At 53.4% G+C, this 19900-nt stretch overlaps 2 protein-coding genes and 1 long non-coding RNA gene across 4 annotated transcripts; 2 read left to right on the forward strand and 1 right to left on the reverse strand.

Moving 5' to 3' along the window:
* Positions 1–147: 147 nt before the first annotated feature.
* HES4 (hes family bHLH transcription factor 4) lies at positions 148–3631 on the reverse strand. 2 transcript variants are annotated; one of them, XM_043573480.1, is made up of 4 exons: positions 3369–3631; positions 3193–3288; positions 2998–3085; positions 148–2901 (listed from the first exon to the last, which is right to left on the reverse strand). In XM_043573480.1, exons 1-4 carry the CDS (start codon positions 3453–3455, stop codon positions 2540–2542), a joined length of 633 nt encoding a protein of 210 aa, XP_043429415.1. In that variant the 5' UTR covers positions 3456–3631; the 3' UTR covers positions 148–2539. The 2 variants fall into 2 exon arrangements, with proteins under 2 accessions (XP_043429415.1, XP_043429416.1); XM_043573481.1 differs by having other exon boundaries at positions 3193–3289; positions 3402–3624.
* A 3514-nt stretch (positions 3632–7145) lies between these two features.
* Positions 7146–12330, forward strand: LOC122479764. The gene is made up of 2 exons (XR_006296435.1): positions 7146–7357; positions 8843–12330. It is a non-coding gene; the product is annotated as an uncharacterized LOC122479764 (long non-coding RNA).
* Positions 12331–18750: 6420 nt separating this feature from the next.
* ISG15 (ISG15 ubiquitin like modifier) lies at positions 18751–19900 on the forward strand. The gene is made up of 2 exons (XM_043573490.1): positions 18751–18875; positions 19346–19900. Exons 1-2 carry the CDS (start codon positions 18873–18875, stop codon positions 19814–19816), a joined length of 474 nt encoding a protein of 157 aa, XP_043429425.1. The 5' UTR covers positions 18751–18872; the 3' UTR covers positions 19817–19900.

Consider the following 19900-nt stretch of genomic DNA (forward strand, 5'->3'; position numbering starts at 1 on the left):
CAATGCAGAGCCTGCGGGGATTCTCTCCCTCTCTCTCTGCGCCTCCCCTGCTCTCTCTCTCTCCCAAAATAAATAAACCTCATAAATTAAAAAAAAATTTTTTTAAATAAAATAAATAAGTCACGATGAAAAGTACAGCACAGGGAATATGCTCAATAATACTGTAATAACTTTGTACCCTGACAGACGGTGGCTACTCCAATCACAGCGAGCACTGTATGGAATCGTTGAACCACTATGTTGTACCCCTGAAATTAATGTAACGTTGTCCATCACCTATACCTCAAAATTAACAAAAGACACTCTTCTCAAACCTCCTGACTCCATCCAAATTAATCAAGTCAGTATGAATTGAGCCATTCCAAGCAACTGTGAGGACAAAGGTGGTTGACACAGACATGGCCCTGGCCTCTGGAGCCCACGGAGACTGGTGGGAAAGTGGGGAGAGAATTCCAGCCAGGAGGCTGAGTTCAAAGACACAGAGATCAGAAGGGGCTTGCGTGGCTGAGGAACTGTGTGTGGTCCCCGACAGAGCCTGAGAGACCCTTGGAGGGTCCTCACTGCAAATCTCCCTTTGGCAACAGCGTTAAGACATTACCAGAAACAGGAAGTAAAGGTAGCATGGGGGTGCAGGTGGGGGTGGGAAGGACAGGGAGTAAGGCAGGCAGGAAATGGGACACCAGGGATCTGGTCTAGAGTTACCACTGCCCTTTTATGGGAGGAGGGAGAGCATGACAGCCCCAAGTTCCAGGTGATTTCCCCAGGTGGCTCTTTTTCATTTGGCCACACAGGTAGGGAGGACCCTCTCTTTCCTGAAGGGTGTGTGGGCCCCTGCTTTGTACAAACTCTACCCACCCTCCAGCCCTCCCCCCCCCACCAGGCTTCACATCCCCACCCCACCCCTCTTCTGCACTGAGGCCCTCCCTGAGCAACTGCTCTCCCCCAACCAAGCTGAGCTCCCTGCTCCAGCAATAGACCCTGGGCAGATCTCTTGCCAAAGAGGGCTTCCCAGGCCTTGATCAACTGTTCTTTCCCCACAGCCCTGCCAGAGCTGCAGCTCCGAGACAGAGGGACTACTTTGAGGTTCCCCCAGGGCCAGGATCACTGAACGTGTGTATCTCCAAGGCCCACGTGGCTGCCACCATCTAGCACCACTGACCCAGGTCCTTGACTCTCAGGGAGATGGGCAAAGCAGCCAGAGGGCAGGGATGACAGGCCTGGTGGGGACTTGGAAGTCCCTGACAGGTGAGCATGGCTGAGTGTAGGAGAACCAGGTGATTCCTGTCTACGACACGGCCACGGAGGCCACTGGAGGAGCAGCAGACTAACCTCTGTCAGTGACCCACCCTCTTTCTCCCTGAAGAGCCCTGGCCAAGCAGGAGGCAGGCAACCATCTGATGATCTCGGCTGCAGTTGGAAATGAATCTTGGCTCAGCCTCAGATGGGCTCAGGGGGAGACACTCCAGTCTCAGCTTATGTGGCTCAGACCACCCCTCGTTGACCTAGAGCACAGCCCCCTGCAGCAGCTCAGGAAGACCTGGGACCGCAGGACAGTGACTCCAGGGCTGATATCCAGTGCTGCCTAGTATCACTGCCTGGCACTGTATGGCTGACGCAGTAGGTACTCAGGAAAAGGCATGGGCAGGACCACCCTCCAGTCTTCTCCCACTAGCAGAGACCTCCCCTCCCAGGGCACAGGTCAAGACTGGACTCTGGTGGGGGAGTACCCCTCCCCCTCCCACCGCTGGCGCTAAGTGTTCTTTGCCAGTCTTGCCCCAGTTCCTTGTCCCCAAGACTCAGACACCCTCTCCTGGGCAGACGCTGCCCTGGGGCTGACTCAGTCCAAGGAGCTTTGTGTTGAAGGAACCAAGAGAGCAAAGTAGGAAGTGGACCAGGCCAGTGCTGAAGCTTCAGGGCAAGCTTTCGGCTCTGGCCACAGCTCAGCTGCCCAAGACAAGTGTGTGACTATGTCTCCACCTTCCAAGGTCCCCAGAAGTGGCAGTAGGGTAAAGTACCTTAAAAAAACAAAAACAAACAAACAAACATCTTGCCCAACGACGCTGCACAACTGCTTTCCCACCCTGGGATACATTCTGGGAAACGTGATGACTGTCACCTTCCCGCCTGAACCTCCTGAGGGGCCTCTCACCCCCCCCCCCCGCCCCGCCCCACCACTTCTAGGAGGGTCGCTGGCCTCTGAACCATTGCAGGCGCACCAGCCAGGCCCGGCGGGGGGGGGGGGGGGGAGGGGGGCGGGAGGAGGGGCGGGAAGGGACGGAGGGAAGGGCCCACCCGAGGGTGCAGACTGTGGGGAAGAGCAACCCGAAGTCCCGCCCTGGAACTCCAGCGCAAAGTAACCAGCAGACCGCCCCCACCCCCACCCCCAGCTAAGCGCTGAAAGAGACGTCAGACTAGACTCTTCACAAGGACAAAAAAAGATAAAAACTCTCTCAATGTGGGCCCTGGAAACAAATACTCTCTGGTCCACTCCCGGCAAAGGCCGCGGCCCTAGAACGGGGTGCAGCTTCCGCTACAGTCCTCACCGCAGCCACGGCCTCCAGGGCGCGCCCCGGCCCTGCAGGCCAGCCGTGGGGGCGGCGAGGGGCGTCCCGGTCAGGCCTGGCGGGAGCCGCAGCGCCAAGACCGACCCGGGGCGCGGCAGGGGGAAGAAGGGACCGTCGAAGGCCGCGAGCGGCGGGCAGCCGTAGACCTGGGCCGGGGGGGCGGGGCGGCGCGAGGGCCCCAGCTGGCGCAGGCAGGCCGCCAGGTGGCCCAGCAGGCGAGAACGCACGTCGGCCGGGACGCCCTCGCAGCCGGCCAAGAAGCGATTCACCTCCGCCAGACACTCGTTGAAGCCGGCGCGGTACTTGCCCAGGACGGCGGGGTCAGCGCCGAGCGCGGCTGCGGGGGCGGCAGGGGACAGGCGGTCGGTTCCCCCCGCGGTGGCCCTGAGCGCCTCCCGTCACCTTCCCCTCCCGCGCCCCGCCCGCGCCTCACCTGTCACCTGTACGCGTCGCAGGCTCTGCAAGTGCCTCACGGTCATCTCCAGGATGTCCGCTTTCTCCAGCTTCGAATGGCGGGAGCTCTGGGGACAGGGACGGTGTGGGCGGCTGGCAACACAGCGGCGCGCCGAGGCTCCCGGCACCCGCCCCCCCCTCCGCCCCTCGATCCCACCTCCCGACCCCGACTCACATCCTTCCTGAAGGCATCCAGGACGAGGGTCTTGAGCTGCGCGAGGCTTTCGTTGATGCGCGCTCGGCGCCGCTTCTCCATGACCGGCTTGGAGGACTGCGGGCCGGGCTGTGGCTGAGTCCCGCGTGCGTCCGCCCCACCCCACGCCCCCCACCCCGCGCCCGGCAGGTCCCCACCTTTCGGTGTTCCGCCGCGCTCCGGGGCTTAGCCGGCGCTCCGGCCGGCGGCGAGGCTCTCGGCTTCCCCGGGGTCTCCGCGGGCATGGTGCGCCCCCGCGCCTCCGGGCCCGCGCGGAGCGTCGCCGGCCGCCGGGCTACTTAAGGCGGCGCGGCCGCAGGGCGTGTGAACTCGGCTCCGCATTCTTTCCCACGCTGGCGCCAGCCAATGAGCGGCTGCGCTCCCCCTCCCCGCTCCCCCCAGCACACTCGCGGGCTGCGCGCGGGGCCGCCCGCCCCCGGCCGCGGCCCCCGCCAAACGTCAGTCAAGCCTGCGCCCCGGGCCCGCGACAAAGGCCACTGGAGGCGCCCTGCCCGCGCCCGCCTCCAGCTAGGCCGGGACCACGCGGGAAGGGCGCCTGCCCCCGCCTCTGCAGCCGCGGCCGGAGCCGCACGCCTGCGCCGGGCCTCTCCGGCCCGCCCCGGGCAGTGGACCCCGCCCCGCCCCGCCCCCCTCCCCGGGCGGGGCGGAGTCGCGAGGCCCTCACTGAAGCCCAGCGGAGTCGGGGTGGGGGTGGGGCGCGGAGTTCACGGTGGGCGGCGCGGGAAACCTGAAAGGAGAATTCTCCAGGGGAAGTGGGTCAGACGCCCCATCCCCGCCCGCCCCGGGATTGGCGAGCCTTAGTCCACAGGCCTCCCGTTTTCCTCCGCCATCGCCAGTCCCCACCGGGGCCTAGGGTCTCATCTGACCTGCCACGCGCTTAGCCTCCCGGGTTCCCCACGGCCTGCACACCTCCTCAAGGCCTGTGACACAGTGAACACCAGCCCCTGGGCAGGACAGAGGTCCGCTGCCCAAGGTCATGAGGCAGGCAGGGTGGCGTCACGGGACATTTAAATTGTGACATAGAACCAATGAGGGTGCTGCTGCAGGTAGAGGGATGTCACCAGTCACGCAGGAAGATGTAAGGATGTCACCTGGTCAGTCTGGCGATGCCACCAGATAACAGAGGTGATATCTCTGGTGAAGGTACATGGTGATAGCCCAGACAAGGGGATGTCATGGGGCTGGTGATGTCACATTGGTCTAGATTACCCAACAGCAAAGTAGGGCTCACAAAAAATGAGGAACAGTTACTAAAATCTGCTTATTTCAGGGGTGCTGGGGGCTCAGTCAGTTGACCGTCTGACTTCCGCTCAGGTCCTGATCTCGCCTTAGTGAGTTCCAGTCCCACGTGGGGCTCTGTGCTGATGGCTCAGAGCCTGGAGCCTGCTTCTGATTCTCTCTGAAAAATTGTCTCTTTCTCTTAAAAAAAATGTGCTGTTTCAAAGTGACATAGTGGGAAAAACAGGACTATGTTTATCTTCCTGTTCCATATTGTTTTCATTCTGGGGGCTTTTTTGATGGGTTTTGTTCTGGTTTGGCTTTTTGTTTTTTGTTTGGTTTTTGGTTTTTTAAGATTTTGTATTTAAGTAATCTCTACACCGAAGGCGAGGCTCAAACTCACAAACCAGAGATCAAGAGTCGCATGCTCTACTGACCAAGCCAGCCAGGTACTGTGATATTATTTTCATTTTGAATTATATTGCTGGCCTATACTCTTTCGAGTACTCAGAGTCTCCAGTCCACTGTGGCCTGATGGCAGTGTTGCCATCCATCCCACAGACATTTCTGGGGCTCACTGTGGGCCTGGCCAGCCCTTGGGGTGGGGGAAGCCTATCCTGGGGCTTCTAATCTGGTGGATGACAGGGCAAACAAAATAATCATTCCTTTGGAAGTGATAGAAAGAAATGGGTGGGCTGCTGGGAGAGAAGAAATCTTTCTTTTCACCTCACGTCAAGGTGGGATCTTCTGGCGAGAATGCAGCTTTGCAAGGCCCCAGGGTGAGGGAGTGGCATCCCTAGACTTCGAAAGGGACCACAGAGGCCAAGGGAGGAGGGGAAGGGGCGGGCAGAGGCTTCTGGCTCCAGGAAGGATCTGAGAGCCTCAGGGGCCTTTTCTGAGCAAGGCTACGAGCCAAATGGCAGCTCGGAAAGGGTTCCCTCCACTGTTGTGGGTCTCCATAGTGAGTGTCGTTGGTGTTGCCCCCTGACCCAACACCCATTCCCGGGGTCCCACTTTGGGGTCCCATCCAGAGGCCTTCGTCCCATTCCGAGGCTGATTCTAGTCTAGTGCCAGGCAAAGATTGCCCCTGCCCTCTACCGATGCCCCCCACAGTCGGCCTGGGGTGCAGGGATGGGGCAGGGGGCAGCTAAAGTTCTCCCCACCACACAGTCGCACATGGGCACCCAGATGAGGCTACCCATTCCCCTTTCCGGCCTCAGAGGAGCATGCGGGAGGAGTGGAGGGGGCATTGGAAAGACGCTGGGGTCAGGCAGGGTTCTTCCGAAGGGGACCCCACCCCCCCCACCCTGCTAGCACGAAAAGCCTGGGAGCGTGATTGGTCCAGCGGCACAGGCGCGGCTCAGACTAGTCTTGCTGTCGAGGAGGTGGAGGTCCTGAGGATTCCAGAGGACAGAAGCCCTCGGCGGCCTCGGTGGCCACTGGCGCCTCCTCCTCTTTCTGGGAGCGATGGAGGAAGCTGTCTCCAGGAGGACCAGATGTGGGTGGGGTCTGGGAGGCCCCTAGCCTCCTGTGGAGGCCAGATAGGCAGGGGATTCAGACTGGAAGGAGAGGCCTGAGGAACTACGTTTTTGGCCATTCTTTCCCTCACTAGTTGTTAGATGGGCTGACTCACCTTCCTATACCTGCGTCCTCGCCTGTAAAATCGGTCATCTTTCTATTTATGCCAGGATTATTGGGAAGATAAATGAGACCCTATTATGAAAGCGCGCAGCACGTAGAGAGAACTGGGTACATGTCAGCTACCTTGTTGTTACTTCCCCAGGGGAGCAGGTGGGAGACAACTGGATAGAGGGGAGACCCAGGCAGGGGAGACAACTGGACAGAGGGGAGACTGAGGCAGGGGGAGACAACTGGGTAGAGGGGAGACCGAGGCAGGGGGAAACAACCGGGTAGAGGGGAGACCCAGGCAGGGGGAGACAACTGGAGAGAGGGGAGACAGGCAGGGGGAGACAGCTGGGTAGAGGGGAGACCGAGGCAGGGGGAGACAACTGGGTAGAGGGGAGACTGAGGCAGGGGGAAACAACTGGCTAGAGGGGAGACCCAGGCAGGGGAGACAACTGGACAGAGGGGAGACTGAGGCAAGGGGAGACAACTGGGTAGAGGGGAAACCGAGGCAGGGGGAGACAACTGGGTAGAGGGGAGACCGAGGCAGGGGGAGACAACTGGAGAGAGGGGAGACAGGCAGGGGGAGACAGCTGGGTAGAGGGGAGACCCAGGCAGGGGAGACAACTGGACAGAGGGGAGACTGAGGCAGGGAGAGACAACTGGGTAGAGGGGAGACCGAGGCAGGGGGAGACAACTGGATGAGGGGAGACCGAGGCAGGGGGAGACAACTGGAGAGAGGGGAGACAGGCAGGGGGAGACAACTGGATAGAGGGGAGACCCAGGAGGGGGAGACAACTGGACAGAGGGGAGACTGAGACAGGGAGAGACAACTGGGTAGAGGGGAGACCCAGGAAGGTAGAGACAACTGGATAGAGGGGAGACTGAGGCAGTGGGATGCCTGTCCTCAGCTTCATCATGTGCCCCACAGTGCTCTCTACACTCTGAGCACGCCCTAGGCTCATCCTCAGACACTGGCCAGAGAGGGAAGCAGGCCCCCACCCAGGGTCTCCAGGGGCCTGTGTCTTGGCCTTCCCAGCCCCAGCCAGCCAGGAGCCCTCTCTAGGGCTTTTCCAACGGCCTCACCACCTACATCCTCACTGTGTCTTTCCCACAGGGCCGCACCCCCGCTATCTGTATGGTCTTGTCTCTCTGGGCCATTGTCCCTCAGACTGCCTCTGCAAGGAAGCACAGACTGGTGCCATGGAAAGCCCGCAAGGAGAGGTCCCATGGAAAGGCTTGGCGTAGGTATTGTAGCCAATAGCCCAGTCGTCTCAGCAAACACGTGAGTGAACCCCTAACCCGAAGTTGCCATGCCACCCACTTTATGTTTTCCCAGCTGCCCTGTGTGCTCTGCTCCAATTGTTTTTAACTTTTTTAAATAGTTCATTTGTTTTTGAGAGAGAGAGAGGGAGGGAGTGAGGGCAAGTGGGGGAGGGACAGAGAGAGAGGGGGACAAAGGAACCGAAGCAGGCTCTGTGCTGGCAGCATAGAGCCTGATACGGGGCTCAGACTCACGAATCATGTCATCATGACCTGAGCTGGAGTCAGATGTTTGCCTGACTGAGCCCCCCAGGCACCCCTCTGTTCCAATTGTTGATTCACAGGACGGTTGTTTACTATGACATCTTGGGGTCATTTGCTACAGTAGTAGGAACTGGGATAGCTGGATGGACCAAGCCCTGGACCCCGGAGGGGGGCCCTTTCCTCCCGCCCACCTCTTCCTCGCTGTCCTCATTCCCTATTTTCTTCAGCATTCTTAATTTTTTGAAGTTTATTTATTTATTTTGAAAGAGTGAGAGAGAGCTCGCGTGCGTGCACGAGAGAGGGACAGAGAGAGAGGGAGAAAGAAAATCCTGAGCAGGCTCTGTATCAGCACAGAGCCCGATGCAGGCCTTGATCTCATGTGAGATCAAGGTCTGAGCCGAAACCAAGAGTCAGATGCTTAACCGACTGAGCCCCCCAAGTGCCCCTCCAACCCTTACAGAGGCTCAGTGGTTTTGAGCCCTGGCTTTCCATCTGATGAGGTGCTTCTTGGAGCCGTCAAAGGTCAGCTGTCTGTCTTTTGTACCCAGGCCCAAGTGGGCCAAACCCCAGGTGGCTGATGGTCCAGCGGGCATCTCTGGGGCCCTCTGGTGGTCGTGCGGAGTGGGGGGGGGGGGGGCAAAGCAAGATAGTCAGTGTGGGAGTTTGTGGGGAAAGACAGAGGTATCTTCTAGGCCAGACCTGGGACTCCAGCCTTGTGGGCAGGAGGTCTCACATAGGCCACTGTGAGCATTCCACGTGACAGTATTCAGCCAATGTCCCTTGAGGGCCTGTGAAGTGCTGTCTACTGATAAACAGCCCCATCCCCCTCCACCACAAATTTTGACATGGGATTAACAACTGTATTTACACCCTGCCCCTCACATTCCTCTGGCGCATGGATTCCAGAACATCAGAGACACCACAGACCACCACCTGCCCCTGTCCCTACCCCCCCCCCCCCCGCCCCCGTGTACCCTCCTCTCCTGCCAAGAGGCAGCAGCCCATTGGCTCAGGCAGCTGGGACCAGAGCTGTCCAGTGACCAGGCTAGAACTGTTGCAGTTTCTCTCCTGCAAGGTGGGAGTTAGGGGCTGAGTCTTTTATTGGTGTTTGCTGGAATTGTAAAGTGACAGAGGCCAGGGCTGATGGGATCCAGGATGCAAGATAGAGGTGGGGGAAGCATAATGCCCAGGACCCAGGCAGAGGCCAGGAGCACAAGCTGTGGACGCTGTTTTAACATTCCAGGACGACCCTGATCTTCTGTGGCCAGAGGGGCATCTTCCTCCCTTACAGGACCTGGAACTGACACACCTTCCCTCAGCTCCCAAATACTGCCCCCAGCACCCGCTGAATGACAGCACCACCCCCCAGCACCCGCTGAGTGACAGCACTGACCCCCAGCACCCGCTAAGGGACAGCACCGCCCCCCAGCACCTGCTGGGTGACAGCACCGCCCCCCAGCACCCGCTGAGTGACAGCACTGACCCCCAGTACCCGCTGAGTGGTCAGGGTGTTATCAATGCTTTCACCCAAATCTGAGCACTGACACCTCTCTACATTTGGGAGGTGACAGGAGCCCCTCCAAGCTCTGTCTGCATGGGACGCTGCCTGGCCCACTGGCTCCCCCGGGTGCTGCTGTTCATTCTTCTTGGACCGCTGCACCTGGTGAGAGGTGAGCTTCCTGGTGCCTCCTCTTTGGCACTTCCAGACCTGTCTCTTTCCTAGCACAAAAGCCCCAGATTTGAACCTCATATCGTCAGATCTTAACTTGTTGAAGTTGTCTGCATGCCTGGGGGCTTCCCTAAAATCCTTCCTGTTTTACTCCTGATTCCCTGTCACTTTCCCCAACCACTCCCGTCGTAGTTCCTGGTGATCTCAGAATCCACGGGGGATTCTCCAACCTTCTGTACATCCTCCCCTTCAGCAGTCCCGTCACCTTCCCGGCTGGCCACTCGCTCCCCTGGCCAGGGTCCTTCTCACAACTGCAGCCTCTCCGCAGTCTAACCTCAAGGCCCACATTCTCTGACGAGTTCCCAGCCTTGCAGCTCATGCCCTCCACTCCCCTTTAGCCCCGCCGAGATCTGCGGTCCTTGGATAAGACCCAGGTTAGTACTTTCTCATCCCCTGATGGCCTTTCCCTCCTCTGTATCAAGAGAGACTCTCCGGATCAGCCACTGTGCCTGCTCCCTAACCCTACGCCCCTCCTCTTGCTTCATCAGATTCACTCGGCCGAACCATAACCCATGTTAAATCCCAGCTATCTTTGTGTCTTTGTTCCTTCTCACAGTTGGTGGATCTGGGTGGTGCTGGTGGCTTCCCCAGGGCCCCACTCGTGCTGTCAGCTGAGGGTCAGCTAGGCTGCGAGGATACAAGTGGCACTGTGTATGGACACGTGGGGTGGTGGTCACTGGGCTTCTGGCGCTCTGCCACGTGGCCCCATCCTGCCCAAGCCGGACCAGTTTCCTCACGTGGCTTGGCCAACGTTGCAGAAGGGTGAAGCGGAAACTCAGGGTCTCTTGAGGCCTGGGCTACAGAACTCACACGGTGAAACTCCTGCCAGCATTTCATCAGCTGAAGCAGGTCACAAGGCCAGCCAGATTCAAGAGGGAGATGCGGTGGCCGAGTTTCTCTATCGGTCACGTCAATCTTCCGACATCCTGTAGCTGCATGTGGCCAGAGAGGCACCGAGCCACTGATCAGCCTTGCCTTACGCTCTGGACCACGGGCCTCTCGTGGCTCTGATGCTGCCCAGGCGTCTTACGTTTCCTGGCCCCTCCCCAGCGTGCTCCTGAACAGCTCTGGCACACTTTTGGTCTCTCTCCCACAGTGCCTCCTCCCTGTCCTGCTCTCATCTGATATGGAGCCGAGGACACACAGGCCTGCAGATCACACGTCCTTTGGTTGAGCCCCGTGCTCTGCGTGTACTGGTGCTTCCTGCACGAGGCTGGTACCTGGCACCGTCCCCTCTCTCTGCACCCTCAGTCCCTCTCCCTGTGCATTCATTCCCACTTTGCTGTTCAGGGTTAGGAAAGCACACACGGCATCAACTTATCAGGTCCCCACCTCACTTTCCATCTGCCACTGCTGCTCTGTGGCAAAGATCCCAGAGCGACCACCTACCTCGGGAAGCCATTTCCTCCCCTCCCTTCTCTGCAACTCTCTCCCGGTCTGCCAAGACCCTATGGACACCAAGCTCACCAAGGTCACCAGGATGTCCCTGTGGCTGATCTAGTAGTGACGAGGTGCCTACACATCCCTCACTGCTTCTCAGACCTGTCAACCCCCGATTGCCCTCCTGCCTCACTGCCACTCCTTCTGCCTTTCTGATTTCTCCATGAGTCCTCACTCTCTCTGCGTGTCCCCACTCCCTTGCACGCCTCACTGGGGCTCCTGCTGGTGGCACTCCAGTTGGTATCCACAGCCTGGGCTTACCCCTGAACCCCAGGCTGTATCCTTTACCTGATTTTAAGTCTAATAGGCATTTCGACTGCAACATGCCCGTAACCAAGTTCCTGATAGTGTCCTGTGGTGTTGGATTTTGACCGATGCTCTTAGTTTCACACCCAACCTGGAGTGCCCACCCACTAGGAGGCCCTGACCACAGGGGCACAGGTGAGGAGGTCAACCTCCCTCGGGACTACTTTTGACCTGCCTCTACCCTGCACAGCCCCAGCCTCTTCTCTCTGGCCCAGCCTCTCACCTGCACTGACTAGCAGGTGTCTTCATGTTCTCCGATGTAGCCTCAGGCTTCTGATGCCTCGTGAATAAGTCTTTACACTAATCTCTCTGTTTAGACAACCGGGGCGGGCAGTGTCTCTGCCTGGTGATTGGGCCTGACTGAGGCTCCTTGCCTCCTCTGCGTCTGACCTTTCTTGGGATTCTCAGGCCAGCATTCTGCCGTCACGCTTAACACTTGGAGTCCACTCCCCACACCGGCCCATCAGGCCCTACTGCAGCTCTAGCTCCCTGATATATCCGAACGCCACTTCTGGCCATTTGCTCTCCTGCCACTGACTGTGTCACCGTCACCTTTTGCCTGGATTTTCACAGAATCTCCTGATTGGTCTCCAGCTCCCTTCCCGACCCAAGGTCTTTCACTTCATGCAGCTGTCCTGATGATCTTGTCAGGCCTGAGTGGAATCAGGCCAGGACCCTCCATGGTGAAAGCCTGGTGTGTTCAGTGGCCAGCCACATGCCCTACTTCTCTGCATCCGCTCTCCAGCCTCACTGCCTCACTCCCGTGCAGACACACTCCTGCCTCAGGGCCTTTGCAGCATCTGTGTCTCCGCCTGGGAGGCTCTTCCCTCCCTGAGGTGTTTACTCAAAGGCCACTTTGGTATCTCCTCTCTGCCTCCCCCGCTTCAGGACTTACACTCCCCCCTTTCCTGCTCTCTCTTCTTCCCGCTTATCCCTGTCACCAACGTGTGCCATCTGCACCTCCCCATCCCGTGTGATGTCTGTCCATCACACTAGAACATGAGCTCCATCTTGCCCAGGGTAGTACCTGGCATGTAGCCTTGTACTCCGTAAAGACGTGTTGGCCAAATGAATGAGTGACAGAGAGGATATCTCCCAACATCCAGACAATGATGCCATCTTTTCCCAAAATCAGTGTGGTGACCATTCCACTGGCATCCGAGCAATGGAGGGATACCTTCCGATATCTGATGTCAAAATATGATTTTCAAGGCAAAAAAATCCCAAAAAGCAAACACGACTTCCAGGCAAATGCAGAGCGAGCCCCTGTCCAGTGTCTGTTTAGCTCACCAAAGAGGAAACCAACAGGTTCCAAGAGGCTTTGAGGGAGGAGTACGGGTCAGTACAACACTGGCCGATGTCACATGGGGCGACAAGACTGTGTTTCTCCAGGATTGACGTCCCCTGTGTCTGGTGGGACAGATGTCTACACCGTATTAACTTGTAACTTCAAGGATATCGGCAAAGGCACCTCCAGAGAGACCTTCAAGGATAGGAAGGATCCTTGTGCCTGATTTCCAAGTTTAGGATAATTTGCTTAACGCTAAGAACTGGTGGCCTCTCCCCCAACCATCCCACCTGAGTCTCCTCCTCCCCACTTTGGCCCCAAGGCCCAGATCCCAACCAGGTAGAGTGAAGGATTGTGTGGTGTGGCTCAGGGCAAGGGCTAGACTTCGTGGGGTATCAGGGCTTTGTCTCCTGAGGCGAATTCTGCACAGAGGGAGGATAAGATGACTGATCTTTCCTTCTCTTCCCCCTCCCCACCTCTTCCTCTTCCATCGAAAGCGTGTGCGGAACAGGTCAGGCCCACAGATGCGTCCCATTGGATTTTCTGTTTTGTGCCCTTCACCATCAGCCTTGGGTTGGTCGGGTGCCTGCTGCTTCCCTGCTGGGTCTGGGGTGAAGGGATGAAAGTGTCATTTAGTGGCAAGGGACGTCAGGGAGCCTGGTTGGGCACAATCCAAGCCCCTCCTCCCCTCGACGGTACCTCCAGCGCACCGGGCCCTGGGTCTCCACACTGCAGACTCCAGGCCTTGTTTTCACGTGGTCCAGAACTCAGAAGACTTGTCCCTAGCACACAGGCGGCCACATAGGATTACAGGGTGTGTCTGGGTCTTGGGGCCGTGTGGGGCAGAGTACAGGTGTGCTTCTTCCTTGCCCTCACCAGCTCCCGTGGGTTTGAACTAAGTCCCGTGCCCCCCACCTTGTTCCTCCCATACCACAGCTCCAAGTCACTGCCTCCCCAGGTTAGTACAACCCCTGCATCTCAGGTCTGCCTTCTACTTCTCTTCCCCCCCCCCCCCCCCCCATAGGCCATCCCTGTAGCAAAAGGAATCTTTCTCATCTGCAGACTATCGCTTGACTTCCCTGAGGACCAACCACCCCTATCCCAGAATCTGTTTCGGGGGAGAACCAGACATGGGGCTGTTTGAGTGTCCCTCTAGGATAGCTGGTCAGTGTGGGGATAGCAGCTTTATTTCCACTCTCTGTCCTCCACTGAGTCCTGTTTTCCCCGGACACCCATTACAAGGAGCTGTGGCTAGGAGAGGGATGTGTCCACCAAGTGGGTGGTGAGGCTCTTGCATGAGAAGGGATGGGGTCCAGGACAGTGAGCTTGTGGCCCGGGTCAGGGGATCCTCGGCCTTCCTAGCGCTGGGTGGAGAAACAGAGTGACACTTTTCCCTCAGAGCACGGAAAGGAGGGGCTGCCTATTTAATGAGCTCAGCCAGCAGATATTTACAACTAATTAGACTTCAACAATAAGTGGAAATTTGGCCCACCCGGTGTCTCTGACAACACTTTTCCTGGTCAGCCACGGTGACCAACAAGCTCTGTGCCACTTTCTCAGCAAGTCGTGGTGTGCCTGGGCTTCCAACATCTGTCCATCAGGAGGTCTGTGGGGGCAGCCCACCCTCATCATTCCACAGCGCATGACCTTCGAACTGTGACCAAAGGCCCTTAGCTAATCAGACGTCATCCAGGATGATCGTCTCAGGGAGCAGTGACTGGCCAGGTGGAAAGGTAGGGGAAAGGAATCAGATCTGAATAAGAGCAAAGATTGTTGTGTCTCATTAAAAGGTAAACTCAAAAATAAAACAAACTCAAAATGGATGAAAAGGCCTAAATGTAAGACAGGAAGCCATCAAAATCCTCGAGGAGAAAGCAGGCAAAAACCCTTTTGACCTTGGCCACAGCAACTTCTTATTCAACACGTCCCTGGAGGCAAGGGAAACAAAAGCAAAAATGAACTACTGGGACCTCATCAAAATAAAATCTGCAAAGCGCTGCACAGTGAAGGAAACAACAAAACTAAAAGGCAACCGACAGAATGGAAGAAGATATTTCCAAATCACATATCAGATAAAGGGTTAGTATCCAAAATCTGTAAGAACTTATCAAACTCAACACCCAAAAAAACAAATAATCCAGTGAAGAAATGGGCAAAAGACATGAATAGACACTTCTCCAAAGAAGACATCCAGATGGCCAACCGACACATGAAAAAATGCTCAACATCACTCATCATCAGGGAAATACAAATCAAAGCCACAATGAGATACCACCTCACACCTGTCAGAATGGCTGACATTAATAACTCAGGCAACAGCGGATGTTGGCGAGGATGTGGAGAAAGAGGATCTCTTTAGCGTTGTTGGTGGGAATGCAAGCTGGTGCAGCCACTCTGGAAAACAGTATGGAGGTTCCTCAAAAATTAAAAATGGAACTACCCTACAACCCAGCAATTGCACTACTAGGTATTTATCCGAGGGATACAGGTATGCTGTTTCGAAGGGACACATGCACCCCAATGTTTATAGCAGCACTATCGACAATAGCCAAAGTATGGAAAGAGCCCAAATGTCCATCAATGGATGAATGGATAAAGAAGATGTGGGGTATATATACAATGGAGTATTACTCGGCAATCAAAAAGAATACAATCTTGCCATTTGCAACTACATGGATGGAACTAGATGGTATTATGCTAAGTGAAATTAGAGAAAGACAAATATCATATGACTTCACTCACATGATGACCTTAAGAGACAAAACAGATGAACATAAGGGAAGGGAAGCAAAAATAATATAAAAACAGGGAGGGGGACAAAATGTAAGAGACTCTTAAATATGGAGAACAAACAGAGGGTTACTGGAGGGGTTGTGGGAGGGGGGATGGAGTAAATTGGTAAGGGGCATTAAGGAATCTACTCCTGAAATCATTGTGGCACTATATGCTAGCTTGAATGTAAAATAAATAAATAAATAAATAAATAAATAAATAAATAAATAAACAAATAAACAAATAAACAAACAAATAAAAGGTAAAGGTGGTAGATTTCCAACTAATAGAAGAGTCTGGGCTGTGAGACTAAAACCTCTATGAGATAAGAACTGTGGACATTCTTGGAAAGGTTTTTTTATGGTTGCAGTTTTTAGATAGTGAAGGGTTAAAAAATAAAATCAAGTATGTTAAATGACTTGAAAGGTTTTAAAGGTTTAAGGAAGTTTAAGTTCGTTTGTAAATGAGACAAAATATTAACTAAAGGTCCCCTTCTAAGTGACCATTATAATTTCATAAGTAGAATATTAATGTTTGAGACTAGAACTTATATATTTGTGGCCATATTATTAGGTGCATACAAGTTTACAGTTATTTTCTTTTACCAGTGAACTCAACCTTTTATTGTTACCTTCTGTATCTCTGTGACACTTTGCATATAAAGTTTCTTTGTTGATATGTTAATAAAATTGTTAATATGGCTACAACTGCTTCATTTTAGTTAATAGTCATGTGGTATGTTTCTTCCCATCCTTCTACTTTCAAATTTCTTGTATCCTTGTGTTTTAGGTGATTCCTGTCTTCTGTAAGCTACATAAAATTAGATTATTTTTAACCAGCCTGACAATACTGGTCATTGAGTCCCCCTGGATTTCAGACTTCTTGCCATTGTTTCAAGCCCCCCAGTCTGTGGTAGTTGGTTATGACAGACCCAGGAACTGAGACAGGTTCTGTCAGTTTGCTTCCTTAATGACTTCGCATTTAGTTCCTCCTATCAAAAGCAGGAAGACAACTGGTGACAATGGGATGAAGTAACTAAAAGAAAAGGAAGAGTCTAGTGCCATTATGTCAGTATTAAGAAATCAGAAGACATTGGGGCACCTGGGTGGCTCAGTTGGTTGAGCGTCTGACGTCTGCTTAGGCTGTGATTTCACAGTCGTGGGTTCGAGCCTCGCATCAGGCTCTGTGCTGACCACTTGCTCAGAGCCTGGAGCCTGCTTCGGATTCTGTGCCTCCTTCTCTCTCTGCCCCTCCCCCGCTCGTGCTCTGTCTCTCTGTCTCTCTCAAAAATAAATAAACATTTAAAAAATTTAAAAATATATTTTAAGGGATAAGGAAAAGGGAATTAAAAAAAAGTCAACACATCCTACTCTCACCATTTTGTAACCTGTTTCATTCAAATAGTGTATCATAAACATTTTTCCATATTAATAGATACTTTTATGCAAAACAATTTTTTAATGGCTACATGTGTTTCCCATAGCACAATGAATCCATTATAGTATAGAGGGGAATTTAGTTAATCAATCCCATATTGTTGAATATTTAGGTTGTTCCCAAATTTTTGCTAGGCGTAAGTTAGCTAAAAATAAATAAAATTTAGGCAAATAAGAAAGTAAATAATTTTTGAAATAAAAAAAGTAAAAGAGTGGAAAAATAAATGTTGTGAATATAAATCTTTCCCATCTCATTTCCCCATTTTCACCACCTACCTCCCAAATCTCATAGGGCTCCAAAATTGTGAACAAACAAAAACCAGAGGGGTTTAATTTTTCTTCTTTTTATTATTTTAAGTTTATATCTTGACTCATTCCTTGCATAAGTAATATTGGTATTGTAAAAAGAAAACCACAAATGTTTATTGAGATAAAGAATACAGAATGTGAAAATCTCCCCCATCTCCCCCAAATGACCATTATTAAACATGGTATTGATATCTTCTGATTTCTTTTTTTTTTTTTTTTTACATTTATTTATTTTTGAGAAACAGAGTGAGACACAGCGTGAGCGGGGGAGGGGCAGAGAGCCTGTCAGCACAGAGCCTGACGAAGTGCTCGAACTCACAAACCCTGAGATCATGACCGGAGCCGAGTGGGAAGCTTAACAGACTGAGCCACCCAAGTGCCCCAATGTGTGTTTTTAGCTTTGTTTTTCTGAGGTGAAATTCACATAACAAAAATTTATCCATTTTAAAGTGTATAATTCAGTGTCAGTATATTTACAACGTTGTGCAACCATTACCTCTACCTAGTTCCAAAACATTTTATCACCCCCAAAGGAGGCCTCATATCCATAAAGCAATCACTTCCTATTCCTGCTCTCATCCAATGCCTGGAAATCCCTACTGGGCCCTGTGGATTTGCTTATTGTGGGTATTTCATATAAATAGAATCATATAATATGTGGCCTTTTGTATCTGTCTTCTTTCACTTAGCATAACGTTTTCAAGGTTCATCCATGTCGTAGCAGTTATCAGTACTTTATTCCTTTTTATGGTTCAGTAACATTCTATTGTAAGGGTGTATCATATTTTGTTTCTGCATCCAGCTGTTGATGGATTTGGTTGTTCCCACAGTTTCTACCTTTTGTCTATTGTAAATAGTGGTGCCATGAACATTTGGTTACAAGTATTTGTTTGAACACCTGTGTTCAATTCTTTTGGGCATATACCTAGGAATGGAATTGCTGGGTCATATGAAAATCCTGTTTAACTTTTTGAGGAGTGACTACACTGTTTTCCACAGTGGCTGGGCCATTTTATATTCCATCAGCAATACTATGAGGGTTCCAATTTCTCTACATGCTCCTCAACATTTCCTATTGTTCTTTTTGAATTATTATTGTTATACTAATATATTATTATTATTATAGTTATGCTATAATAATGGGTATGACATAACATCTCATTGTGATTTTGATTTGAATCTCCCTAATGGCTTTTCCCTAATGGCTAATGAAGTTGAGCAGCTTTTCATGTGGTTTTGGCCATTTATATATTCTACAGAGACATATCTATTCAAACATTTGTCCAATTTTTAATTGAGTTGCTTATCTTTTTATGGTTCAGTTATAAGAATTCTTTATATATTATGGACACTAGACCCTTATCTGACATATGATTTCCAAACATTTTCTTCCATTTTGAGAACAATCTTTTCACCTTCTGGATAGTGACCATTAGTTCATTTTTATAGAAAATAAGAGATACATCTCTTTCATTAAAAAAAAAAAAACTATCTGAAGAAATATTGTCCTAAACCAATGGTGATTATCTCTGGGTAGTTTGGATTGCCACTCTTTTGTTATTTCTGAATCACTTGTGGCAATGTGTTCCCTACTTACTAATTTTGCAAACTGGTAAATGGAAAGTGAAAGTTCCAATCGTTAGCTCATGTTATTGTGACTTCTGTGCATCTTGTAAAGGACCTGAAGTGATGGGCATTTAGGGGGTTTCTGAATGCACACAGGGGTTAGGGTCCTGAGTGCTGGGGCAAGTGGATAGTCCCAGCTTTTACCCTTGTCATTCTGTTTTGTTTCTGTCACTCACGGGGCACACCTTGGGAAAAGGAAACTGAAACTGAAGCTGAATTCAGCCACTGGTGAGGCTCCCTTCCCGACACTGCCCCCTGACGTGCACAGCTCAGGTTCATAAAAGGGCTGAGCCACAGGGGAGCTGGAAGCTGAGAGGCAGCCTCCTCGTCTGTGCCTGTGGAGGACCTGGTGCCAGAGCCTACAGCCATGGTGAGGGGGGGTTGCCGGGTGGGGGCAGGGGGGCTCTGTACCAGTCGATTTTCCCATTTCATCGCTGGGGTCTCCCAGGGGTGGAGCACTCACTGTGTGCCAGGCAAGTGGAGGTGCTCAGAGCTCCCTCAGGTCCCTAATCGTGCGGGGTGGTGGACAGAGCTCCTTCTGACGCCAGGGTCTGGGTCTTGGAAAGTGTGTTTTGCCGAGTGTTTAACCCTGAGATCCCTGGGCGTTGGCACAGAGGGGCATCTTCGTGGGTTAAGGGAGGTGAGGTGATGGTTGCGGGTTGGCTGCCTTTCTTCTGGAAATGCTCCTTGCTCGCCTCCAGCACCTGGGGTCCATTTCCTGGTGGGTGGGGAGGAGAGCAGCATCCCCAAGCCCCTAGGAGCTTGCCCTGTGGCCAATGCCAAGCATGCAGTGGCTCCAGGACTGATGCCAGGGTCTGTAAGTCTGTGTGATGTCCACAGGGCGGGGACCTGAAGGTGAAAATGCTGGGGGGTGAGGAGTTCCTGGTGCCCCTGAGAGACAACATGCTGGCGTCGGAGCTGAAGCAGCAGATCGCCCAGAAAACTGGCGTGCCCGCATTCCAGCAGAGACTGGCCACCCACCCTGCCGGCACAGTGCTGCGCGATGGGGTTCCCCTCCTCAGCCAGGGCCTGAGCCCCGGCAGCACGGTCCTGCTGGTGGTGCAGAGCTGCAAGGACCCCCTGAGCATCCTGGTGAGGAACCACAAGGGTCGCACCATTGCCTACGAGGTCCGGCTGACGCAGACGGTGGCTGAGCTCAAGCAGCAGATATGCCAGCAGGAGCATGTGCAGGCCGACCTGTTCTGGCTGAACTTCGAGGGGAAGCCCATGGAGGACCAGCACCGGCTTGGGGAGTATGAACTCACACCCCAGTGCACTCTGATCATGAATTTGCGCCTGCGGGGTGGGTGAGGCAGGACCAGGACAGCAGCGCGGAGGGCTGCCCACCCAAGTCCCTGACCAAGTGTGGGTAATAAAAGTTGACGCAAAATTAAA

The sequence above is a fragment of the Prionailurus bengalensis genome, chromosome C1, assembly GCF_016509475.1.
Source record: "Prionailurus bengalensis isolate Pbe53 chromosome C1, Fcat_Pben_1.1_paternal_pri, whole genome shotgun sequence".
NCBI lineage: Eukaryota > Metazoa > Chordata > Mammalia > Carnivora > Felidae > Prionailurus > Prionailurus bengalensis.